Below are 23,636 nucleotides of genomic sequence, written 5' to 3' on the forward strand. Positions count from 1 at the left end.
TCTCATATGTGCCTTGACTGGGGGGCTACAGCAGAGCGAGTGACCCCTTGCTCAAGCCAGCAATACTGGGTTCAAGCTGGTGAGCTGTGCTCAAACCAGATGAGCCCGCACTCAAGCCGGCGACCTTGGGGTTTTGAACCTGGGTCCTCTGTGTCCCAGCCCGACATTCTATCCACTGCGTCACCACCTGGTCAGGCATGCTGCCTTCTTTTTAAGTGCTCAAATTCTTTAAATATGAACCAAAGTATAAAGAAAATTCAAAAGTAAAACTATGCATAGTCGTCTTATTTTTATAGTAGAACTCAAGTAACCACTCAAATACAGAGAAAGTAAAATGCAGGAAGCCTTTTGTAAGCATCATCCCCCCCCCCCCCCATAAATCCATAAATATTTTCCAACAAGGATGGTCACCATTCCATTTTTTAAACATGTGTGACTAAATTTTCAGTAGGCTACCAATTAATCTGACTCTATATAGGGTTAAAAATAAACTTGCCTCAATACTGATACTGCTGTACATTGTGACACTACATTTAAGCCCCTTTTGGCTTAGAAGGTAAAAGCTTTAGTTACAGCTCTATGAAGAGGACTACTATCAAGCATTTTAAAATAAACCCTTCACACAGAACTACAAGTATCTTTTTAAAAATCATACTATGATGGATATTAATGTGCTATGTAGGAGTATGGGCTCTGCTGTTAGGTGTATCTGGCTCTGAGTCCTGCCTCTTACTTACTAGCTCTGGGTCTGTGGATAATTTCCTTAACTCCTCTAAGCCCAATATCTTCTTCTCTATAATGGGGATAATAATAAAAGATCCCTAGGAGGGTTCTAATGATCATTAAAAAGAGAAAATGCACATAAATCAAAGAGCACATGCCTGGCATGTAGCAAGTGATCAATAAACGGTAGTTGTTGTTACTATTTTTTTATTATTATTAAAGCCAATGGAGAAAACAGGAAAAACTTTAAAAAAATCATACTATGACCTAACAAGAGATTGGTTAAAGAAAATGTGGTGGTACATCCATTTAATGAACTACTATGTAGCCCTTTTATATGTGGACATTTATCTTGACTGACATGAAAAGTTAGACACATTGTTTTGATATATCAAGAAGCATGTTAACCTTGTTAAGGATAACAGTACATATATGATTATATAGAAAAATATTTTTTAAATGCATGCTGGAAATGCATTGTAAGTGTGGAGATGTCTGACTTTAAAATACTTCCTTACAAATACCTATCATCTATCTAGACAGATGATACACATACACATATATGTATACACACAAAGCAAAAATGGCAAACTGTTAACTGACAATGAATTTAAGAGACAGTCATTTTGGGTTTATTATGCTTGCCTTTAGCATTCTCTATGTTCGAAGATTTCCTAACAAAGCTTTTTAGCACATGTATATCACTATCCTATTTTTTAAAGGGAAATGTGTATATAGTTAGTATAAACTCTCCAAAGCTTAGCTATGATTATCCAGATGTAGGCTTACATAGTCTTTTTTATACTTACTGTGTCTTCAAATTTTGTACTACGAACAGCATTTCACTTTAATACTCAGAAGAAAACCAACCTATTCCAAAATGCTTTCAATTCAGAACACATCACAATGTTCTTAAAATGAAAATGTAAATAATGTCACCATGCTTAATCAGTGCTGGTGGCTGTTCCTCTCACCTGTGATGAAGACCTCGCAGCTTACAACTTTCAGTGAGCATCATTGTCACCTGAATTTCAGAAGCTTGATCTATACAAAGAAGACATTGTTGTGAATGATACTACATATATGACACTAATATTTTCTGCTATCAATAAATAATTATGTCAGAGTATAAGGTAAAGTTTCACAAGTAAATTTAAATAAGTCTCGCTTAAAATTCTATTGCAGTAATGTTTCATTAAATAGGACATTAACAGAAGCCATTAAAGATAAATTTGGCCACAGAAAAATTAGAAATTAAGGTTCCATAAACAAAGAGAGAAAGTTAGTAACAGACCATAAGAGACATATAAAGGGCTAATTTCCTTCTTGTCCCCCGTCTTTAAGGAGTTCATACAAAACAATGAAAAATAAAACAACTGAAGAGACATTTCTCCACTGTTTGAAAAGAAAATTTCCGTTAAGTAAACAGTATATTTTCATTATAACATTAAATATGAGTATGTCAACTTTTTAAAAAAATGACTTTAGATACCAAAAACAAACTTAAGAGTACAGTGTATCCTTAAAAAAACTTCCAAAGAAACCAATAACTGATTTGTATGTCAACAGTAAAACTAGTTAACAGTAATTTATAAAGCTTCTGATCAATGCATTAAGAGGGAAAAAGAGATATAGATTGGCACATCCAACACCCACATCCTAGCCCTGTCTAGTAAAATGCTGCATCAACAGCAAAATCAAGACCATTGAACTCAGGCACTATGAGTACAAGTCACATTCATTCCTTAAACGTGGAGCTGTCAAAGCTGAGAAATTGCAAATTTCATTTACTTCCAAGTCTACCCTATGGAATCAATCAGTTACTCCCTCTCTCCCACTACTTGTTATCAGTTTCCCCATTCCAGACCGCTTCACTCGGTTAAGACTTCTATAGGAATATCAAAGAAGTGGACAAAGCCAAGAATGCGAAACACTTGGTACTTCTTCAGAAAAGGTGATTCACACGAAAGTTTAGAATCATTTGGTAAATGGCAGAATGAGCCTTATTACTCTTTCTGTAATCTAAACAATTGTAAACAAAATTATAGTCAAGACTATTTGGGGGCAGGTAGGATCTTTTCAGGATTGAAAACTAGTAATAATACTTGGAGGTCCACACCCAACTGGTAAAGAGTTTGCCTTCCTTCCCATCAATCGGTACAGAGATCCAAGTAACACAAAAGGTAATTTCAAGATGTCATTTTATGCATAATATTTTTCAACTTTGATAAACATGTTATATAAAGCAAGAGATGCCTGCGTAGGATGATGATCTAAGGAAACTTTGAATTGGAAGAAAAATAATTTTATTTTTTCTAAGAAAAAAATAATTTTTCCAGATTCCTCTCCCCATCTAGTCCTAGTCTTTTCATTTTAAATTAAACTGAAAGATTTACCTTTAGAATGTATACATCTGAAAAAAATACTATAATTTACATTCTAAAAGCTACAAAATGATAAAAAAAAAAAACACATGTTAAAAAAATTAGCTATTGGCCCTGGCCGGTTGGCTCAGCGGTAGAGTGTCGGCCTGGCGTGCGGGGGACCCGGGTTCGATTCCCAGCCAGGGCACATAGGAGACGCGCCCATTTGCTTCTCCACCTCCCCCCCTCCTTCCTCTCTGTCTCTCTCTTCCCCTCCCGCAGCCAAGGCTCCATTGGAGCAAAGATGGCCTGGGCGCTGGGGATGGCTCCTTGGCCTCTGCCCCAGACGCTAGAGTGGCTCTGGTCACGGCAGAGCGACGCCCCAGAGGGGCAGAGCATCACCCCCTGGTGGGCAGAGCATCGCCCCTGGTGGGCGTGCCGGGTGGATACCGGTTGGGCGCATGCAGGAGTCTGTCTGACTGTCTCTCCCCGTTTCCAGCTTCAGAAAAAATACAAGAAAAAAAAAATTAGCTATTAAAGAAAATAAGAACTTAACACTAATAACCTCAAACTAATTAATTTACTTTATGAAATTCAATTTCATAATCTAGTGTGAAATTCAGATTCCTAACTTTGATCTTGAGAAATTTATATTGGAATATTAAGTGTCTGTACAAGACTATGAATTTTTTAAGGAGCCAAAGTACAATTTCCTGCTTATGTCTAAAGGTATTGTCAATGATCACTTTACAACATATCTTTTGCATTTTAAGCTGCACTTCCAATTGGGTAGCCTGTAATGAAGTATACATGCTTCATTTGTGAAAGAATTGTCAGTTCTATGTAGGTTTAATTCAAAATAAAAATAACATTGTAAAGGAATAAACCTCAAAGATGATCATGTGGCGTTATCTAACAACCCGAAGGCATGGGCTGTGGTCAGTGTACTTCCTCTCTGCTTCCCAAGCAAACCACGACCGTATCTTGGCTGAGGACTCACTGTGCTTTCTCTCATTTCCGTCTAGCTCAAAGAGAACATTGTAATTACAGTGGTAAGGTGCAGAAACAAGTAAGTGACTATAATTCAAGTGTACACGGAAAGAGAAATCTTATCTTGTGAAACATTCCCAGTATCCACATTGTGTTTTCTTATCACTATTATTTCCTTCTTTCTCCCCTTCCAACCCTAAATCAACCCAATTCTGTACAGAAATCTCTTTTGTTAATTCAAGCTTCATCAGAACAAATTAATAATAGCCCAGTTCTAAACTGTCCATAGAATATTTACATACCCCAGAAGAAATATTACAACTAAGGAGAAATGTTTCCTTAAATAAATGGGAAATGTATAACCAAAGGCAATGGTTATTAAACTCAGGGTTCAAATTTTACATTTACAAAGAGTAATATGCACATTATCCTTCAAAACTAATGAGAAAATCTAGTGGGACCTAATATAAACATTCACCTTTAAAATAGTTTTGGGGCTAGGAAAGGTGGGTAAATAAAATACTGAACAATGTAATGAAACCAGTTACTTAGAAAGATAGAAGGTGTAAGTGGTGTGTGTTTGTACCATTCTTAAATTAGCAATTTTGCTACGTTCAAAGAAATCAAATTCCAAAAAACTTTTGTTATATTAGTACAACCTAACTTTTTAGAAATAATAAATATAAATCCTCATACTTTCCATGAGTTCTTTTAAATTTAGAAACAAATTCTTATAAATTAACTTCGTAAATGTCATAAAAATGTCACATCTTACTCGCCATTCATTAACACTGAATTTAATTTTGCTCTCAATTGTTGCATTCAAAATGTTAAATTTGTTTTTCCAAAATTATCTTGTCATCTCAATCTTTATCAGAAAGTATCAGACATTAAACACATTGTAAATTATATTTTTCTCTTAATAAAAGCAAATAGGCTTAACTAAAAATTTAAGCTCTTCAATTATAAGTAATTAGAATTCTAATGTTTTCAAGTCCTACTAGTATTTCATTTTCTAACATTAGGAAATATATAAATAATATTCCAGTATATTTTGATAGGGAATCTCTAATTTAAAATTTTATATAAATCAATAATTGAAAAAGTAGGTATCACATTTCTCCAAATGGTTAATGTGTCCATGAAAATACAAACTAGTGTTACCTTTTAGAAAACAATCTGGCAATACCTTTCAGAATGTTAAATATAAATACTTCTTTGTGCAGCCAAGTACAACTATGGCTGTATGTGCAAAACTATACCAACAAATCCCCAAACATAGATACGAATATTTTCTTTATCATTATGTGTAATAGCAAAAATGGGAGGGGGGCAAGAGGAAGGTAATTCACGTAAGGTGCAGTGGATCATCTTTTTTCTTTATAGTGCTCAGAATTAGGCAGGTAGAGAAAGGGGAGAGAAAACTATTAATAATGTTTAATTTAATTGAATTTATTGGGGTGACTTTGGTTAATAAAATTATATAAGTTTCAGATGTATATCAAATTTCCATGTATAAGATGCTCCCATGTATAAGACGCACCTTAATTTTGGGGCCTGAAATTTGAAAAAGACAACAGGCACGAAAAAGTGTGAAATGCAAGTAAAAAAATCTACAACGAGTGCAAAAACAAGTGTGAAAAAGCAGGAAATGCAAGTAAAAAATTCTATAACCACTGTATAAGACGCACCAATTTTAGACCCCAAATTTTTCGAAAAAAAGGTGCATCTTATACATGGGAAAATACGGTAATTCTGTAATACATCATCTGTATATTGTATTGTGTTCACCACCCAAAGTCAAGTCTCCTTCCATCACTATTTATCCCCCTTCTGCCCAATTCTACCTTCCCCTACTTAACAATGTATTATTAAGATGGAAAAAACAAAGAATTTTAATCTAGGAAAACCACAATATTAGATATAGCAACAATAAGCCTGACCAGGAGGTGGTGCAGTGGATAGAGCATCAGATTGGGACACAGAGGACCCAGGTATGAAACCCAGAGGTCACCAGCTTGAGTGTGGGCTCATCCAGTTTGAGCATGGGCTTACCAGCTTGAGTGCGGGGTCACTGGCTTGAGCGTGGGATCATAGACGTGACCCCATGTCGCTGGCTTTAGTCTAAAGGTCACTGGATTGAAGCCCAAGATCACTGGCTTGAGCAAGGGATGACTCGCTCAGCTGGAGCCCCTTGGTCAAGGCACATATGAGAAAGCAATCAATGAACAACTAAAATGCTGCAATGAAGAACTGATGCTTCTCATCGCTCACCCTTCCAGTCTGTCCCTATCTCTCTCTCTCTAAAAAAAAAAATAGCAACACTGAAGTTAAATGGATGTAGTTTAACTAGAAACCTGAGTAATAAATAACTAACAAATGTTTAATGTCTTAATGTATTAACTTCTATTTCTTATACCTTAATGAGAGCAACCCAAATCTCTTTAATAGTTTTATATGTGCTAAACTAGCATGGACTTATTTATAAAAGTGTGGCACCCACTGAGAATTTGTGGCAAATTTAGTTGGCATGAGACACCTTAGACAGGAAAGCATTATGGAAATAGTATAAAAAAATTCCTACCTTTAACTGTTTTTACAAATGCTTGTTTTTCTTTATTTGGATCTTTTTCATCTATTAAAATCCCATGGAAAATACGCCCAAAAGTACCTAAAAGGAAAAAAAAAAAAAACCTAATGAGATCATAAAATAACCTTCATAAAATTATAAGTACAAAACTTTCTGGCACAATGTAACTTAAAAAAAATACAACCCCAGGGCATATGTAATCAATATTACTATATAGCCCTAAAGTAAAAAGACCCAAATCTTTGTTTTTAATGACTGATAGAAGTTCCTTATAACTACAAATAATTTGCTTTTAAAAATATCATATCTCACAAGTTTAGGAGAACTCCTTCTGAATTATACTAAATAAACTAATGATAAAGCCAGGAACACTTAAGCTCAGTACTGGGGTATCCAGAGGCACTGATGAGTTTCTAGGCTTAGCTTCAGAGTAATGACAAAGAACAGAAATGAACTAGTCTCATACATTCAAAAAAAGATAACAAAATAACCTGCTTGAAGGCCTTGGCCAGGTAGCTCAGTTGGTTAGAGCCTTGTCCCGATATACCAAGGTTGCAGGTTTGATCCCCAGTTAGGGCACATACAAGAAGCAACCAATGAATGCATAAATAAGTGGAACAACAAACTGATGTTTCTCTTCTCTCTCTCTCTTCCTTCCTCTCTCTCTAAAATCATTCCATCAATAAACACTTGCCAAAAAAAAAAATCTGCTTTTACTAATTACTATTTGCCATTAGGGGACAGTTCAAGACCCTCACTTAGCTATGACTGATCTAAAAGCATCCCAACCAATAGATAAATTCAAATGACTCATATGCATCCAAAACATTCCAAAATGAATTACAGAAGGGGGAATAGAGTAATTCTGTATTTAACAACTTGAAGAGCTCAATAAAGCATTCTATTATTAATTTCTGTCCTCTTCTTTCAGCGTCTCTCCAACCAATACCCTAAAACTCAAAACAGAAAGCAAAGACCAACAAGTGGGGAGAGAAAAGGCAATACTCTACCAAACACCTAGCCTGTGGTAGTGCATTTAATATGCATTACTTTATCTAATCTTCATAGCTAGCCTAAGAGTAGACAATGTAGTCCAAATTCACAGAAGCAAATACGGGACATAGAAGATATTAAGTGATTTCTCCAAGGTCAAACAGATAGTATCCCATGGGAACAGGATTAGAAGTTGGGTGTAATTCCAAAGGCCATGCAATGCCCCTTCTGTTAGAACTCACACTGTCTGTCACAGAAGAAAATTACTCAGAATATTTCACAGGCCTGCTACGTACTGATATTTTAAAAAAAGAACTAAACAGAATATATCCTTTAAATGTAACAAATATTAATGTATATGTTTTAACATACTTGAAAATCAAGAATTATACTAAAGCTGTATTAAGGCAAATTAAAGACCTAAACAAGGGAAAAATAAAAATCAGTTTTATAAAGGAAACAAATCATACACTGCTTTCTATCTTTAGACACAAAATAAAATTCTTACAATTTGAAACAAAAAAATTGTTAATGCTAACATTAAATCTGCCTTGTAAACCTGGTTTTGAGATAATAAATACCTTCTTGGAGTACATCTTTCAGAGTTATCCTCTCCCTGGATATTGCTATGTCCTTCACCTTAGCTTTGGCCTCCAAAAGAGTGACACTTCGCAGGTCGTTCTTCTCTATCCGCAAAGTGGGATAACCTGAGGAGCCAACAAAGCCAAACCAAGAAATATAAATACCCTTATTAAGGCATCAGGGTCAGCTAACTCAGTCAGGACCTCAGGACCCAAGTTACCAGAATGAACCATCACAAAAGGAAAAAGACACACATGTGAGCAAGGGGAATTACTTATGAAGGCCATACTCAATTTTAAAGAAACACTTTTCCACCTACCCCAAAATCTTAAAGTGCAGAATTAAAATAAGAAGCACTAAAATAATATTACCATTATCACCATTTCAACTGCCTGTCAGCCAAATGAAATAAATTTTGATTTGTGGAATTAATCCATATTACGAACTGTCTACTTCCCAAAATATGATCTAATATAGTCTCCTGACAAAAAACAAACAAACAAAACTTTTCAAGTGAAGAGATGCTTGTAAAAATGTCTTTTCTAACAAACTACATAATCAATTTAATCATTCTAACATTCTATTCATACAGCCTGCCTGGTCATACCATTGTGAGATTCATATGTTTTTCAGGTTCCCTTAACTCCCATTCATTTTTTAATATACTGACATACAGCAAAAACAAAATTTCTAGCCATAAATTAAAATTTATTTTGCAAAAAAAAAGGTGGATTAAAAGGAAGATCCAAGGGAAATTGGAATGGTATCTCTAATAACTAACTTCTCTGCTTTGGGAGGTATGGGGAAGGAAAGTCCCAGAAGAATTGGTGGATTTAGATAGACAATGATCATAACAGCTGCTAGAACTACATGAAAGGCGTGGGGAACTACATATATAATGGACGGACTAGCCTGACAACACCTGATTGCACTGATCAGCAGATGGACGATAATATGTCTGGGTATGTGAGTATAATGTATTTGTATCTGTTTATTCCTGCCTGGAGTTCTCTGTGTTTCTTGAATCTGTGGTCTTTGTGTTTTGTTATTTTAAAAAATTCTTGACCATTATGCCTTCAAATGTTTTCTGCTCTTTTCTCTTTTTTATTTATAAACTAATGTATTTCCATTGAGTTTTTTAAGTACTTGTTTTACCATATATAATAAGTATTGTATATAAAAGTATGTTTTTTTATCTATGTACTTAAAATAATGTCCATAGAAACAAGGACATTTTTTATTGATGGTAACTAAAAAAGTATTTTAATAAATAAAGGTATTCCTGCCCTGGTCAGATAGCACCGCTGGTTTGAGTGCCATTCCCAGTACACCAAGACTGCAGGTTCGATCCCTGGTCAGGGCACATTCAAGAAGTGATCCAATGAATGCATGAATGAGTAGAAAAACAGAATGATGTTTCTTTCTCTCTTTACCTTCTTTTCTCTATAAAAATTAATAAATTTAAAATTTTTTAAATAATATTCTCACTGACTTTTTAAAAAGTATTTTGTTTTTAGCACATTTAATAATTATCTGCCTCTTTAAGATTATATCCATAATCAAATTGACTCTAATGAACAAAGCTTGACATCTGAACATTAAAAACAATGTGTTTATGCTGGCTAGTCTAGACTGTTTTTACATCTATCATATTTCCTAAAGAGCATATATTTCTTTCTTTCTTTTGCTGGTGGTGATGGCAACTGCTGTTATGACTTTTTTAAAAGTTCTTTTAACTTAGAGTGCCCCTCTTTCCCTTTTCTTTTTCTTGCCACTGTCTTATTAAAGACACTCAGTCAGTTATCTCAAAGAATATCTGGCATCTGCGTTTTCAAACATTATTTAACTTCTGTATTTCTTGTGAATTGTCAATGAGTTCTATAGCCTTGATTCAATCTGATTAGATCCAAGGTAATTCCTGAAGGTAGGAGGGAAAACAAGAAGACCCCAGGGTGGTGCCTCACATCTGGGAATGCAAAACATCTACAGTACTTGTCCTACCTTCGTGATGCTAAGTTTCACTAGTGGATTCAGGTGGTGACAGTGATTGCTCAAATGGTAAAGTCCTCATTTCCCTTTGTTCATAGGGTGATGATCTTTTCCTGAATCAAATATTTTATTGGGATTACAAATATAATTTCTAATTCTATCATTCCATCCACACTTATTAGCTAAGCGTCTTTTGTAAAGAAACATTTTGTTTCATGAACCAGCACTGCTGGTTACTCTGATATACAGCTCTGTAGCCAGTTACCAGAGTAAGGTATTACTGGTGCCTTGGTTACCTTATAATGATCAATTTTTTAAAAAGGTATCATTATGACCTTGTAGATTTTTACACATTTTATGTTACAATCCAATGCAGTCATTATTCCTTTAGATGCTCAAATGGGCCCATTTTGGGGAGCTCTTCAAGTCTTTCATAGCTTCCCTGATTTCTGGCTCAGCAACATGTCCAGGTTTATCGTGCACTCCTGACCCAGTCCTGGAATCATCCATTTCTCCAAAGAATTCTGGTTCTTTTTTACTGGGAAATGGTATTGAAAGGCCACAACAGGGCACTGGGTGAAGAACAGATATTCTCAGTATTAGTTTATTAGAGGAAACAGCTGGCCCAAGGAAGATAGCAGTTAACTGCTTATAAGAACCTAATTAATCAATAGCTCCAACAAGCAGACCCCTGACTTGCGACAGCTATCCTTATGATTACACTGTTTCTTATTTTTATGGTGACTAATTCCTCTTTATGTTTAAATTTTACTCCAAGAACAATAACTTTTCCCTAAATACCTACATGTTACAGTATAAAAACTTTTATCAAAAGCCTCTTCAAAAAAAAATAAATAAAAGAAAATCAGCCCTGGCCAGATAGCTCGGTTGGTTAGAGCATTGTCCTGAAGCACAGAAATTACTGGTTCAATACCTGGTCAGGGCACAGGAATAGAACAATGTTCTTGTCTCTCCCTCACTCTCTCCTTCCCTCTCTCTAAAATAATTAAAATAATAATAAAAAAAGAAATCAGATCTCAAGCCCTCAATTCTAATAGCAGCTAGTGTCCCGTTCTGACCAGGAAACTATAATATAAAGTCCTTACCATAGCCCATTAGACCATCAAACAATTTATTAAAATCCAAGTCTCTGGTCTTTGTGCAGCTCATTGGCTTATTTGACCTAAAGACCTTAAAACCTTCCTTTTGAATTTCTACAGAAGTGATTTTGTAGCCCCTTTAATATAATTAATCTACGGAAATCGCTGCAAAACTAAATCTAGCAATTAAACTTAAATTTTCGTTTTCATACTCCAATTTTAGAATGTGCATTCAATGCTCTAGAAAGCACAGCTGAAGATGGAGCTCAAGTCTGCACTCGTGAGATACTATGTACAGAGCATGGTACACAGTCCCATAAGTAACTAACCACACAGGACCACTGACAGAGCACAGATGACTTTAGCAAATCATCTTTAGAATTAAATTAACTCTTACTGGTAATAGGAGTTGCATTGTTGGGTGTGTCTGCTCTCAGATACTGAGTTGTCTGAGTAGATGGCTGAGATAGCCCTTGGGAACTGCTGCTGGCACTGATGCTGCAAACAAGAGAAATATTTGTCAGGTCAGCGTCAATGAGAAATTTCCTTTCTCCATACATATGAAATGCATGTAGACATGATAACTAGGTTAAAGCCCTGGTGAATATCACAATAAAGTACGGATCTCCATTATAGATGTTCTATATTGAAATCTTTAATCTACCTCATAATGTAGAGCTAACTTTTTTCTTTCCTTTCTATCTCTACAATCATTAGGCAGTTTTCCTTATCAAAGTCATCAGGAATATACATAGGTACTCATCCTCAGACACCACAGAGAGTAGCAATTTTGAACCTCATGTAATGACACGTTATGGAACTATGAATCACTGCTTATGAAAAAAACCATGCTATTCAGTTAGACTGCTTAAGAAAAGGAGTAGAAAGACAGGTTTCTTTCAGTGATAATCCAAAATCAAATGGCATACAGAAGAGAGAATAATAAAGCATTTACAAGTTATTACTAATTATTTTTGTTATTACTGATATTTGCATCCCCAATCCTTAGAATGACAAGGAAGCACAAGGTACCCATTTTGGGAATTTTGTGTACTACTCAGAGATCACACTGGAAATCAAAGTTGTTGAAAATCTAGTATTAAATAATGTGGAGGGAAAAGAAGCATTTCCATCCCCAAAGACGGGAAAAAAAGAACTTCAATTTACTTCCTATAACATGGGATTTTAAAAATCTACCTCCCAGGATTTTTGTGAGGTTCAAGTTATATAATAATATATGTAAAAATACTACTTAAATATTCCCTGCAGCCAGCATACACTGATCATAGAATGCCCAGACCCCAAATTATTTACTACTGTTTCTATCCAGTAGGTGGCACTCTTGAACCAATTCAGAATTTTTGAAAAGATGTTATGACGTGAGCTGGTGATATTTATTGAAAGAGGCAAAGAATTACTAGTAATGGTGAGAGCAGTGGGGTAGTGGAGGTAATGAAACATAAACATATTGCAAAATAACGAGTTCAAGTATCCCACAAAAAAAGAACAAATTTTCCTCAGTCATGAACGAACAGGGCAAAGACTACAGTGTGGACGGGGTGCAGATCAGTCCTCTCTGAGAGGACTTGAGCGTGAATGTGGACAGAAGCTCTGCCTCCCTGGGGCACACTCACCTGGCATAACACTGAAACTAAAAAGATCATCTTATGGGGTCAGGAAAGGGACAGCTACACACATGGGACCCAAGTACCCCAGGCAGGAGTACATCTTAGGAAGTTTTATTCTGTCTCTAAAGAAACTGTGTATATGTAACAGGACTCTGGCTCCAGAGCCTGCAACTGAAGAACTCTCTACCACCCCCATCCAAGGAACTGCATGGAGCCATGCGTCCCCTCAAACCTCACAGGGCTGTTGTGAGGATTAGGGAGATTACTAGGTGTGAAGCATGTGTAACAGTGCCTGGCACACAGCAAGTGCTCTTTACACGATCACAATACTGAGTTATTACAATACAGCTATTACAACAATGAGTCTCTCCTGCTGCTCTGCCCTGGTCCTAGCAGTGCAAGCCTGCAAAAGTTAATCTCGTTAAGACTGTTTCTTCATCTTTAAAACAAGAACAGTACGGTACGCATAAGTGATTGTGAGTGTCAAACACGATAATGCATGTAGAGTGTTTGGTACAGTACTGGTAAACAGAAAACAATAAATATAGCCATTGTTAGTTATTTCAGTGGCCCCTGTGCATAGAGAAGCAAGCGCTTCCTAAAGGTTATTAAATTACTGGATGGGAACTATCTAGTCACCACTGTTAGTTCACCAGGCATGTAATAAATAATGGCTAATCACACAGAAAGAGCTGAAGAAGAAATGACTCCATCACCACAAGCACACTGCACCTTTCTGAAAACAAAAACCATAGTAATGGCACTTAGTACATGCGGGGCTGTGTCCTAAGAGTTTACAGTATTATTTCATTAAATTTCACAACATCCTCAGTATGTGTCATTATTATCTCTGCTTTATAGATGGAGAAAACTGTGACATAAAGAGGCTACATAATTTACTTTAGACCATCAAGCAAGTCTGTAGAACAACCAGAACTCAGAGATGCTCTGGCTCCAGAGTTCATGCTCTGACCCACTAAGCCATGCTTTGAAAACAGTGATAACGTTAAGTTGCATTTATTCAGGCAATGTCTGGAAATCTTCACCTGAAAACTAGAGAGAACTGGAACTGATTCCTGGGTGGTAGCAGATTATTTTAGCAGGCAGAGGTATATACCCCAAGCAATCTGAAAGTTCCTGCACCTCTCTGGCCTATATGGGGTCACAGCCCTGGCACACATGCAAGCACTCAAGGAAAATGTATGCATCAAGACTGACTTCTGGCCCTGACCGGCTGGCTCATTGGTAGAGTGTCGGCCGGCATGTGGAAGTCCTGGGTTCAATTCTTGGTCAGGGCACACAGGAGAAGTGACCATCTGCTTTCTCCCCCTGCCCCTTCCTCTTCTGCAGCCATGGCTCAACTGGTTAGAACAAAAGTTGGTCCCTGTTGCTGAGGATGCCTCCACGGCCTTGCCTCAGGCACTAAAAAAATGGCTCAGTTGAGCAACGGAGCAGCAGCCTGGACAGGCAGAGCATCATTTGATAGGGGCTTGCCAGGAAGACACATGCAGGAGTCTTGTCTTTGCCTCCCTGTCTCTCACTTAATAAAAAAAAAAAAGAAAAAGACTGACTTCTAAATGTCACATTCTTCGGTGACCCCTCCAACTCCGTTTGTATCCTGATTCCTCTCTAAATGCTCCTGTTGCCTCCATTCTCCCTCAGTGCTTCCAAAGACCATCTCTTCCTCTATAAATGCTCATTCTAACTTCAACACCTCCACATACACATACCATTCCGAAACATACCACCCATGCATTTCTCTTTTCATTCTTATCTCCTTTCTCTATTCAGGTAAAGTAAGCAAAACAGCAGAAACAGAAAGTACTTAGGAGCAGGTATTAAATTCAACCAGGGCCTGTGTCCCCTTGGAATTTTTGTTAACGCCACAAATGTGCTTACCCACTGTATGAATGACACTGTGTTAGCACTGGGGGTTCAGTAATAGGTAACACACATTGCTCTCTAACTGGATAGAGCTTATATTCTAATAAAAGAGACAGGTATGCAAAAAATGATTTCAAGAGGAAAAGGGGTAATAATTGCTACCCAAAAGAAAGAGACTGAGAGGGAGGAGGAGAGGAGAGAGAAATGGTAGTTGGGTGCCTTGCTCCGGGACACAGTTGACAGAATGTCATCCTGGAGTACCAAGGTCGCTGGTTTGATCCTGGGGTCGCTGGCTTGACACCAAGTTCCCTGGCTTCAGCCCCAGTCAGGGCACATATGAGAAGCAATCAATACACAAATAAGTAGAACGAATTGATGCTTCTCTCTTCCTGCCTCCCTTCCTCTCTTTCTTAAAAAGAAAAGGAAAAAAAAAAGAAATGGGAGAAATGGCTAGTTGGGAGGCTTAGAAAAGACGTCATGGGAGAGCTGGCAACAGGACTCTGAAGACTGAGCGGAGTTCAGACTGGCAGAGCAGGCAGACAGCCTGTGCACAGAAGGAAAGCATGACCAAAAGTCCTGACGAGCAAAGCGCAGGGCAGAAGGGGCAAGTAATCCCCTGACCGGAGTATTAGGAAAGGATATGGTAAGAAAGAGAGGAAGGCTCAATGAATATGGGAGATCCATCTCCACACGAAGGAGGGCTTTGAAAGCTGAGCCCTGAGGCTGGGAATACCTTCAGTCAGCACTTGGGAACCACTGAGGAGGGAAACGAGCAGCACGGATTGGGGAAATAAACATGTCTATCATTCCATCTTTTCCTCTCACCCTATCCAAGCTCAATGTCCTCCTTGTCATCTCTGACTCGCCCAGGCTGGGACAGGCACCCTTTGTGTCTTACACTATAATCCACATACCATAATCATCAACTTTACAAACTTTTATAATTATGGGTTAATGTCAAAGATTAAATACCTGAAACCATGAGGTATATCATTAATTTTTTTTTATTCCCAGCACTTAGCATATCTAACCTAGCATATCTCAAAGGCTACGCATTAGAATCATCCAGGAAGCTTTAAGAAAAATGATGATGCCCAAATACCATACCAGACCGATTATATCAGAACTCTGGAAGGTGGGACCCAAATACTGATGTGTATTTTTTTTTTGTATCTTTCTGAAGCTGGAAATGGGGAGGCAGTCAGACAGACTCCTGCATGTGCCCGACCGGGATCCACCCAGCACGCCCACCAGGGGGCGATGCTCTGCCCATCCGGGGCGTCGCTCTATTGCGACCAAAGCCACTCTAGCGCCTGAGGCAGAGGCCATAGAGCCATCCCCAGCGCCCGGGCCATCTTTGCTCCAATGGAGCCTCGGCTGCAGGAGGGGAAGAGAGAGACAGAGAGGAAAGAGAGGGGGAGGGGTGGAGAAGCAGATGGGCGGTGCCTCTCCTGTGTGCCCTGGCCGGGAATCGAACCCGGGACTTCCACACGCCAGGCCGATGCTCTACCGCTGAGCCAACCGGCCAGGGCCTGATGTGTTTTAAAAGCTTATCAACGATTCTAATGTGTGACCAGGTTGAGAAGCAATGATTTAAATAACAGATCCTCTGCCTGACCAGACAATGGTGCAGTGCATAAAGCATTGGACTGGGAAGCAGAGGACCCAGTTTCGAAACCCCAAGGTCGTCAGCTTGAGTGAGGGGGCGCTGGCTTGAGCATGGGATCATAGACATGACCCCATGGTGGCTGGCTTGAGCCCAAAGGTCGTTGGTTTGAGCAAGGGGTCACTCGCTCTGCTGGAGCCCCCCAGTCAAAGCACATATAAGAAAGCAATCAATGGACAACTAAGTTACTGCAATGAAGAATTGATGCTTCTCATCTCTCTCTCCCATCCTGTCTGTCTGTCCCTCTCTCTCTCGCTAAAAAAAATCATAACAGATTCTCAGTAAATGTTCACTGAATGAATGGAAGAAAGGAGAAAAGGAAGGGAGGAAGGGAAGGAGGGAGGGAGGGGAGAAGGAGGGAGGGAGGGGAGAAGGAGGGAGGGAGGATAGATGAGTGATAGACAGGTGGATATTTATGGAAAAACAAACTAGGAGGAAGAAAAGGGCTATTTTTACAAGGTACTAGGAGTCTGGAATAGGGTCATATCAAAGGGGATGGGAAAATTTTTTGATCCTGACTTCTCCACCAACTAATAAACTGTAACTTCTGACTTCATAAATTAAAAAAAATAAAACTAGAGAAGCACAATGACAGCAATCACAAAGACAGTAATTCTTTCTTCTTTGGCTACAGCTTAAATGTCCTCCTGCCTTCCCCTACAACCTGCATACCAGTGTTCGTGGGTGTCTGTGGCTACCAGGCAAATACAGTGAGCTGCTTTTGTGTTCTTCCTTCCCAAAAATATGTACGGTACCTGTCGTCCAGTTCAATCCTCTTCATACTATGCAGGTGCAAAACAGCCAATATTATTGCTACAAGAAATATGACTGCACAGCAAACCCCTACGCTGATATAAAACACACGTGTTGAAGTGGTTGGAGCTGCATGTACAGGATCATCTGAAATAAAAATAAAAAGCCTATTAAGCTTTTTAAACAAATTCATCCATTGATTTGTGACCCAATATACACAATGAGTACTATTCTTTGTTTAAAAAAAAAAAGATTTTCATTTTATGGGTCTATTCTTTGATAAGCAAGATCAGTTACCAGTAGTGTGTTGATGTAAGTTCACACAATTTTGTAATTTTTTGTTGTAGTTTTTTAAAAAAGAGTTTTATATAGAAATTTTGGTTACTGAGCATGAAAGTGATAAGCGGTACCCACAATAAACCAGCTACTGCACTGCTATCCATGGAAGTCTGTGGTGTGCTGGCCAATACAGTAGCCACTGGCCACCTGTGACTATTAAGCACTTGAAATGTAGCAAGGACAAATGAAGGATTGAAGATTTACTTCTATTCATTAGAATTAAAGTTAAATAGCCACATGTGCCATATTGGACAGCACAGACCTCTAGATCCTTCATACTTCCTCAATAGACATCTGTCACCAACCACCACTGATTCATAGGAGAAAGAATATACAGTACAGCAACCCATAAATTAAAAAACAAAACAAAACAGAAAAAAGCCCAGGTTGCAGGGAAGGAATTGAGCAAAAGAAGAGAGAACAAAAACAAATGTTTAATCCTTTTCTCTTTTGAAAGTAACAGAAATTATTATGCTTATCTGTTTTTAAAGAGAAAAGCAGAAAAACAAGACTCATGAAATAAATAATCCTCAGTTTTGTATTATTTAAAAAAAGAGAAAAAGAAAGCCTTAGCAATAGAGAAAATAAGTCAAAAGACATAGACACACAGAGGCAAACAGAGAGAAACAGACAGAGACAAAGGTACAGAGAAAACTGAGCAGGCAGAGTGGAAGACAGAGATTTAAGTAGTTTTGAGGAGTACTTACATTATAATTCTATTGAATAACACCTAGAAAATTTGGGTTTCATCCTAAATTAGGTGGCAAATCAATGCAAGGTTTCAAGCCAAGGGCATGACAGGCACTATCATACTTGAAGAGAAAACAAAGAGGACCACACTGAAATATTCACGGGTGAAATGCCAGCTTGCCTGGGGAGTAAGGTGATGGTCACATGGGGGCTCATCAAAGCATTCTCTCAACTTTGGCTTATTTGAAATTCACCTCCATTTTTTTTAAAGTTTATGTCCACAAGGAGAATCTAGTAATCTTTTAAGATACTGCTATTAAAACTACCTCAGGAAGAGTAATTCTCAATGATGTATTCATGGCAGAAAAGGGAAACAGAAGTGTAGGTTACTATCTAAACCATAAAAGCAAAAATCTACTTTGAGTTTCTGCACTGTAGTGGTTTAAATTACATGGTATCCTATCTTTAAACTTACATTTTCACTTGGATGAAATTAGCTGAGGGTTAGGTCCATGTCACAAATCAGATTTTCTAACCTTACGCTTAAATAGGTTAAAAAGACCTTGCACATATTTCATGTTCATACTTTAATTATAATCATTTGAGATGATGTGATACGAATTCTTGCTTATAAAAGTTTTTTAGATCACTTTTATGAAATATGCATGAATTTTACTTCAGAAAATGTTTAGTATTCTAATAGTTTCATCTGGCTGTATACCAATCTACAAAACATCAATGAATTAAGTAGCATGGCGGTATTTATCTTTGACAAACTGGAAACCACAGGCCTCCAAGCTTCATGCAATCATGCTCATTGCAATCAACCATTTTTCATCCCTAATGATGGAGAAGGATAATATAGTAACACTTACAAATAGTTCTGCTAGTGTTTTTGTCCAAGGCTGAGGTTTTTACTTCTTCAAGTTCTGAATTAAAAAGGAGATAAAAAATGCTTTAGAAATTATTTTCTATAAAAATTCTTAAATATTTAATTATATCTTCTAAATTTTCTCTGACATAGTTTTATGTTATATCAGAACACAGCCTGAACTAAGTAACAAGGAATTTGTTTCAAGATAACAAATGACAGATTACCATTCTGATAGTCATCACTGGAGACATCATTAACTAAAGGGTATTCTTTATAGATGCTCATGACAAGGAGTTTCTGAGGTCAAGAAGTTTAAGGAAAGCCACATACTGTAACTCTGTGAAGGTTCACAATGCACACTAGCAGACTGTAAAGGCCCTAAGGAGTTCTAGAATAACAGACTTGTCTGATCCAGTAATTTCCACCCTCATCTGATAAAGGAAGCTTTTCTTGCCAGTAATACCCATTAACATTTGATATAGTACAGATATGTTTTCTGTTGCAGATAGTTTTTAAAATCTTGTGGGATGAAAAACCAGATAAACAAACATATCAGGATTACAAATTAAATTAAGAGTCATGATTAGGGTGGTCATTAGTATGACCACCAAATAAAAGAGTGGTACTATATTAAACTTAGGTCTAAGACAGAAAATTATACCAACTGTTAATTTTGATGTTAAGGAGAAGGTCTAGGCCCTGGCCATTTGGCTCAGTGGTAGAGCGTCAGCCCAATGTATAGATATACCAAGTTTGATTCCCGGTCAGGGCACATAGGAGAAGCAAACATCTGCTTCTCCACCCTTCCTTTTCTCTCTCTCTCTGTCTCCCCCCCCCCCCCCCCCCGCCTCCCTCAGCCATAGCTCGACTGGTTCAAGTGCATCAACCCCAGGTGCCAAGGATGGCTCCATGGAGCCTCTGCCTCAGGTGTTAAAAATAGCAGGGTTGCCAGTATGGCCCCAGGTGAGCAGAACATCAGCCCCAGATGGGTTGCTGGGTGCATCCCAGACAGGGTGCATGTGGGAGTCTGTCTCTTTACCTCCCCTCCTCTCATTTTGAAAAAAAGAGGGAAAAAAGAAAGGAGAAGGCCTAGGATCATTGTGAATAGCAACTCATCATTAACCTTAGCAAATATGATACTAGCATTGTGGGCTACACAAACTAAATCACATTTAGCCATCATTCTTCAAGCACTGAAAGGTGAAGTGCCGTGGTGAGTCCCCACCCACCTCCCCCAGGGATCAGGAACCAAGTGTTTTATACACTCCCCGCTGGCTGGTACGCAGCTTAGGCAGCCTCTCCAGGCCTGTCTGTCTCTGCATATGAATTATATAATGACTAGTTAAACAAGACAGTCTCTAAAGTCCTCTCTGGCTTTAAAGTTACGTGAAAGTAGATACACAGTAAATACACTGGAACAGAAAAATGTACCAAAACACCAAAGCTAACTCCATTTTTAAAAAAAAGTCCATTCAAATGCGGTACAGCTTTTTTACTGACATGTACCTGGACATTAGCCATTATAACTCACTCGCTGGTCTGAGGTGTTTTCTTAACACTCAGCACGAACCTCAATTAGGAAATGTGTTGAGACAATTTAACAACGAGACTATGAGCATGGGTTTGTGTCCCAGCTGTACCAGTAGGCTGTGACCTTGGCAGTTGGTCAGATTATCTGAGCCATGGCTTCCTCTCAGAAATGGAAATAATGAGAGAACCCACTGCCTAGGGTTGTTGTTAAGGATTAAATTAGTTTAATGTGTGTAAAGCACTTAGAACATAATAAGCACTTCAGTAAGTTTAGAGGAATTTTTTTTATTCCTTTTTCATATTCACTGTAATTTCATGAGTAATAGATTATTCAAAAGCAAAAAGTATTAATATTTACTAAATATTTGCAAATGGTAGTCTAAGCTTCAGACTAGATTCAATTATCTTTAAATAAACAAACTTCTAAAACAGGTTATTATGCCCATTTTACAAATTCAAAAAACCCCTGAAATTTAGGTTAAGTAATTTGTCCCAATCTCCTGTGTCAAGAGCTGAGCCGTAATTCTAAAACAGGTCTATCTGGGTCCAGGATAATGCTTCTATATAACATTATAAGGGAAACACAATTAACACTCTGGTACTCTGGGGCTCATCAGAATTACCACGTTTCTTTAGGTCTTCAGCTACTGCAGTACTATTTTGCATTCTTAATAGAAAATTCCGCAGCCAGTCTGACCCTAGATTTTGAGAAGCAGGGCTGGGCGGGGCCTGAATGGCAGTCGTGGCTGTCAGACCATCTGGCGGTTACCTTGGCATTTCACCAGCTAGCTCTCTTCCCTTTCTCATTTGCAACTTTAATCAAGATTTGGTCACAAATCCATAAAAAAAGACTATAGAATCTACTTTTGTCCTTCTTATAGCTATATAAGACACATACTTTGGTAAAGAAATTCCTTACTTTTGTAGCACATTTTCCTTCGTTTAAAATTTAAGACTGTAAAGTTTTTTGAAGAATTTACTGTCAAGTTGAGCTGCATTAATATCATAACTTCAGAATCTACTTTGCCAGTACAGGAAAGCTCGACCCGAAACACTGTTTGAAAAAAATAACAAGAAAAATTACTTTAATTTTCTAAAAGTCAACATTAATACCCATTAAATATTTTTAAATTGATTTTTGCTACAAACTAAAAATACATTTACATAAAAATACCAAGCAGAAACTTTCAGAAGAATTATCTTCAGACTACAGAGCCTTAGACATTAAGTACTTCATTCATTATAGATGCAAAGTTAGTGTTAAAGAACCAAGAAATAAATGAAGAGATAACTATATACTTTTAAGTTTTGTTCATTATTTTTAGTATCACTTTGTCACCTAAGTTCTCTGATTATAATGGAGTAAAGATACAGAATCATAAGGCAAACCTGCTATCTTACCAATCACATCAATGACAATAACAATAAAAATTACTTGGTAAAAGGAAAAACAGGCCCTGGCCAGTTGGCTCAGCGGTAGAGCTTCGGCCTGGCGTGCGGGGGACCCGGGTTCGATTCCCGGCCAGGGCACATAGGAGAAGCACCCATCTGCTTCTCCACCCCCCACCCCCTCCTTCCTCTCTGTCTCTCTCTTCCCCTCCCGCAGCCAAGGCTCCATTGGAGCAAAGATGGCCCGGGCGCTGGGGATGGCTCCTTGGCCTCTGCCCCAGGCGCTAGAGTGGCTCTGGTCGCAGCGGAGCGACACCCCGGAGGGGCAGAGCATCGCCCCCTGGTGGGCAGAGCCTTGCCCCTGGTGGGCATGCCGGGTGGATCCCGGTCGGGCACATGCGGGAGTCTGTCTGTCTCTCCCCGTTTCCAGCTTCAGAAAGAAAAAAAAAAAAAGGAAAAACAATTCACCACCAAAATGCAATCTGTGTTGTTATTCACGAAGAGACTGAACATAAAACTGTGAACAAATCTGATAAATTCTTAACTGTGAATGAAAAAAATGCCTTTCTAAAACAGTTAGTGGCTTTAATCAATTATTGTTACAACGGGATTAATAGACTTTGGGGCACATCAATTTTTTTCAATCTTTCAGTTTAAGATTCTTTTTCTACAAATTTAGAATATATCATTCTACCACCTGTATGAGCACGTGCAAGACACGAGCATTTCTGAATATCTTTACTGGCCCACAAAATTAATCAGGCATCCTATGCTTTCCTAAAGCTTAGATAAATGTGGGCCTCTGATAAGAGTGAATCAGAGTGCCAGAGGGACTCCCACCACACCGCTGTGGCTTATACTCCACCACGGTGGTTTATACTTCCACATTTTAAAACAATCCATATTCTTAAACTCTCACATCTTCAGAAGCCTTTCTCAAAAGGCTGGTTCAAAAGTAGTTAAACTGGTGTGAATGTGCCACAAATAATTTACTCAGACATGCCCTGGGTGCCTCTCCCATGCCAGCTGCTATGCTAGTAGCAGAGGGTGGAGCTGAAAAAGACAGCTCCTGCCCTCAGGGTGGCCAGAGGCCAGCAGGGAGAGACAAAGACAAAGAATTACAAGATAATGGGATCTGTTCAAAAACAGATCGACACAAGATTCTATGGGGAAGGAAGAAAAGAAGAGTTAACAACTGGAGGGAGGGAAGGAGGGAGGAGGACAGTACAGACTTTGAGACCTGCAGAATATTCCCAATAAACGGTTCACCAACGAAGAAAGGAAAAGATGGTTTCACGTGCACAGGCACGTATATCAGAACTGCAGGGAGTGTGGAGCTGTGGGAACGCTGGGGCAAGAGCAGCATCAAGGGCGGACAGACAGGCAGGGGCAGATGGCACACACAGCAAGCACACTGGCTAGAGTCTGGGATGCATTCAGTTGATGGAGGTGAGGGACACTGATGGTCCAGATATCACATGGTCAGATCATCCGGGCCAAGGGGAACCAGACCAGACACAGGGACCCTATCCATATGGAGGCCAGGGCCAGCA

At 38.4% G+C, this 23,636-nt stretch overlaps 1 protein-coding gene across 2 annotated transcripts in view; it reads right to left on the reverse strand.

The window, feature by feature from the left end:
- Positions 1-23,636, reverse strand: part of RYK (receptor like tyrosine kinase) — a 106,203-nt gene that overhangs the window by 35,427 nt on the left and 47,140 nt on the right. Inside the window, exons 4-10 of one of the 2 annotated variants that reach the window (XM_066350319.1) lie at positions 21,614-21,748; positions 19,166-19,219; positions 17,264-17,408; positions 11,727-11,828; positions 8,241-8,374; positions 6,661-6,747; positions 1,698-1,767 (exon numbers count right to left, since the gene is read on the reverse strand). In XM_066350319.1, coding sequence (XP_066206416.1) covers positions 1,698-1,767; positions 6,661-6,747; positions 8,241-8,374; positions 11,727-11,828; positions 17,264-17,408; positions 19,166-19,219; positions 21,614-21,748 — 727 coding nt within the window. The remainder of the gene's footprint in view (positions 1-1,697; positions 1,768-6,660; positions 6,748-8,240; positions 8,375-11,726; positions 11,829-17,263; positions 17,409-19,165; positions 19,220-21,613; positions 21,749-23,636) is intronic. The other variant, XM_066350318.1, reaches the window with a different exon arrangement.

The sequence above is a fragment of the Saccopteryx leptura genome, chromosome 10, assembly GCF_036850995.1.
Source record: "Saccopteryx leptura isolate mSacLep1 chromosome 10, mSacLep1_pri_phased_curated, whole genome shotgun sequence".
NCBI classification, from domain to species: Eukaryota; Metazoa; Chordata; class Mammalia; order Chiroptera; family Emballonuridae; genus Saccopteryx; species Saccopteryx leptura.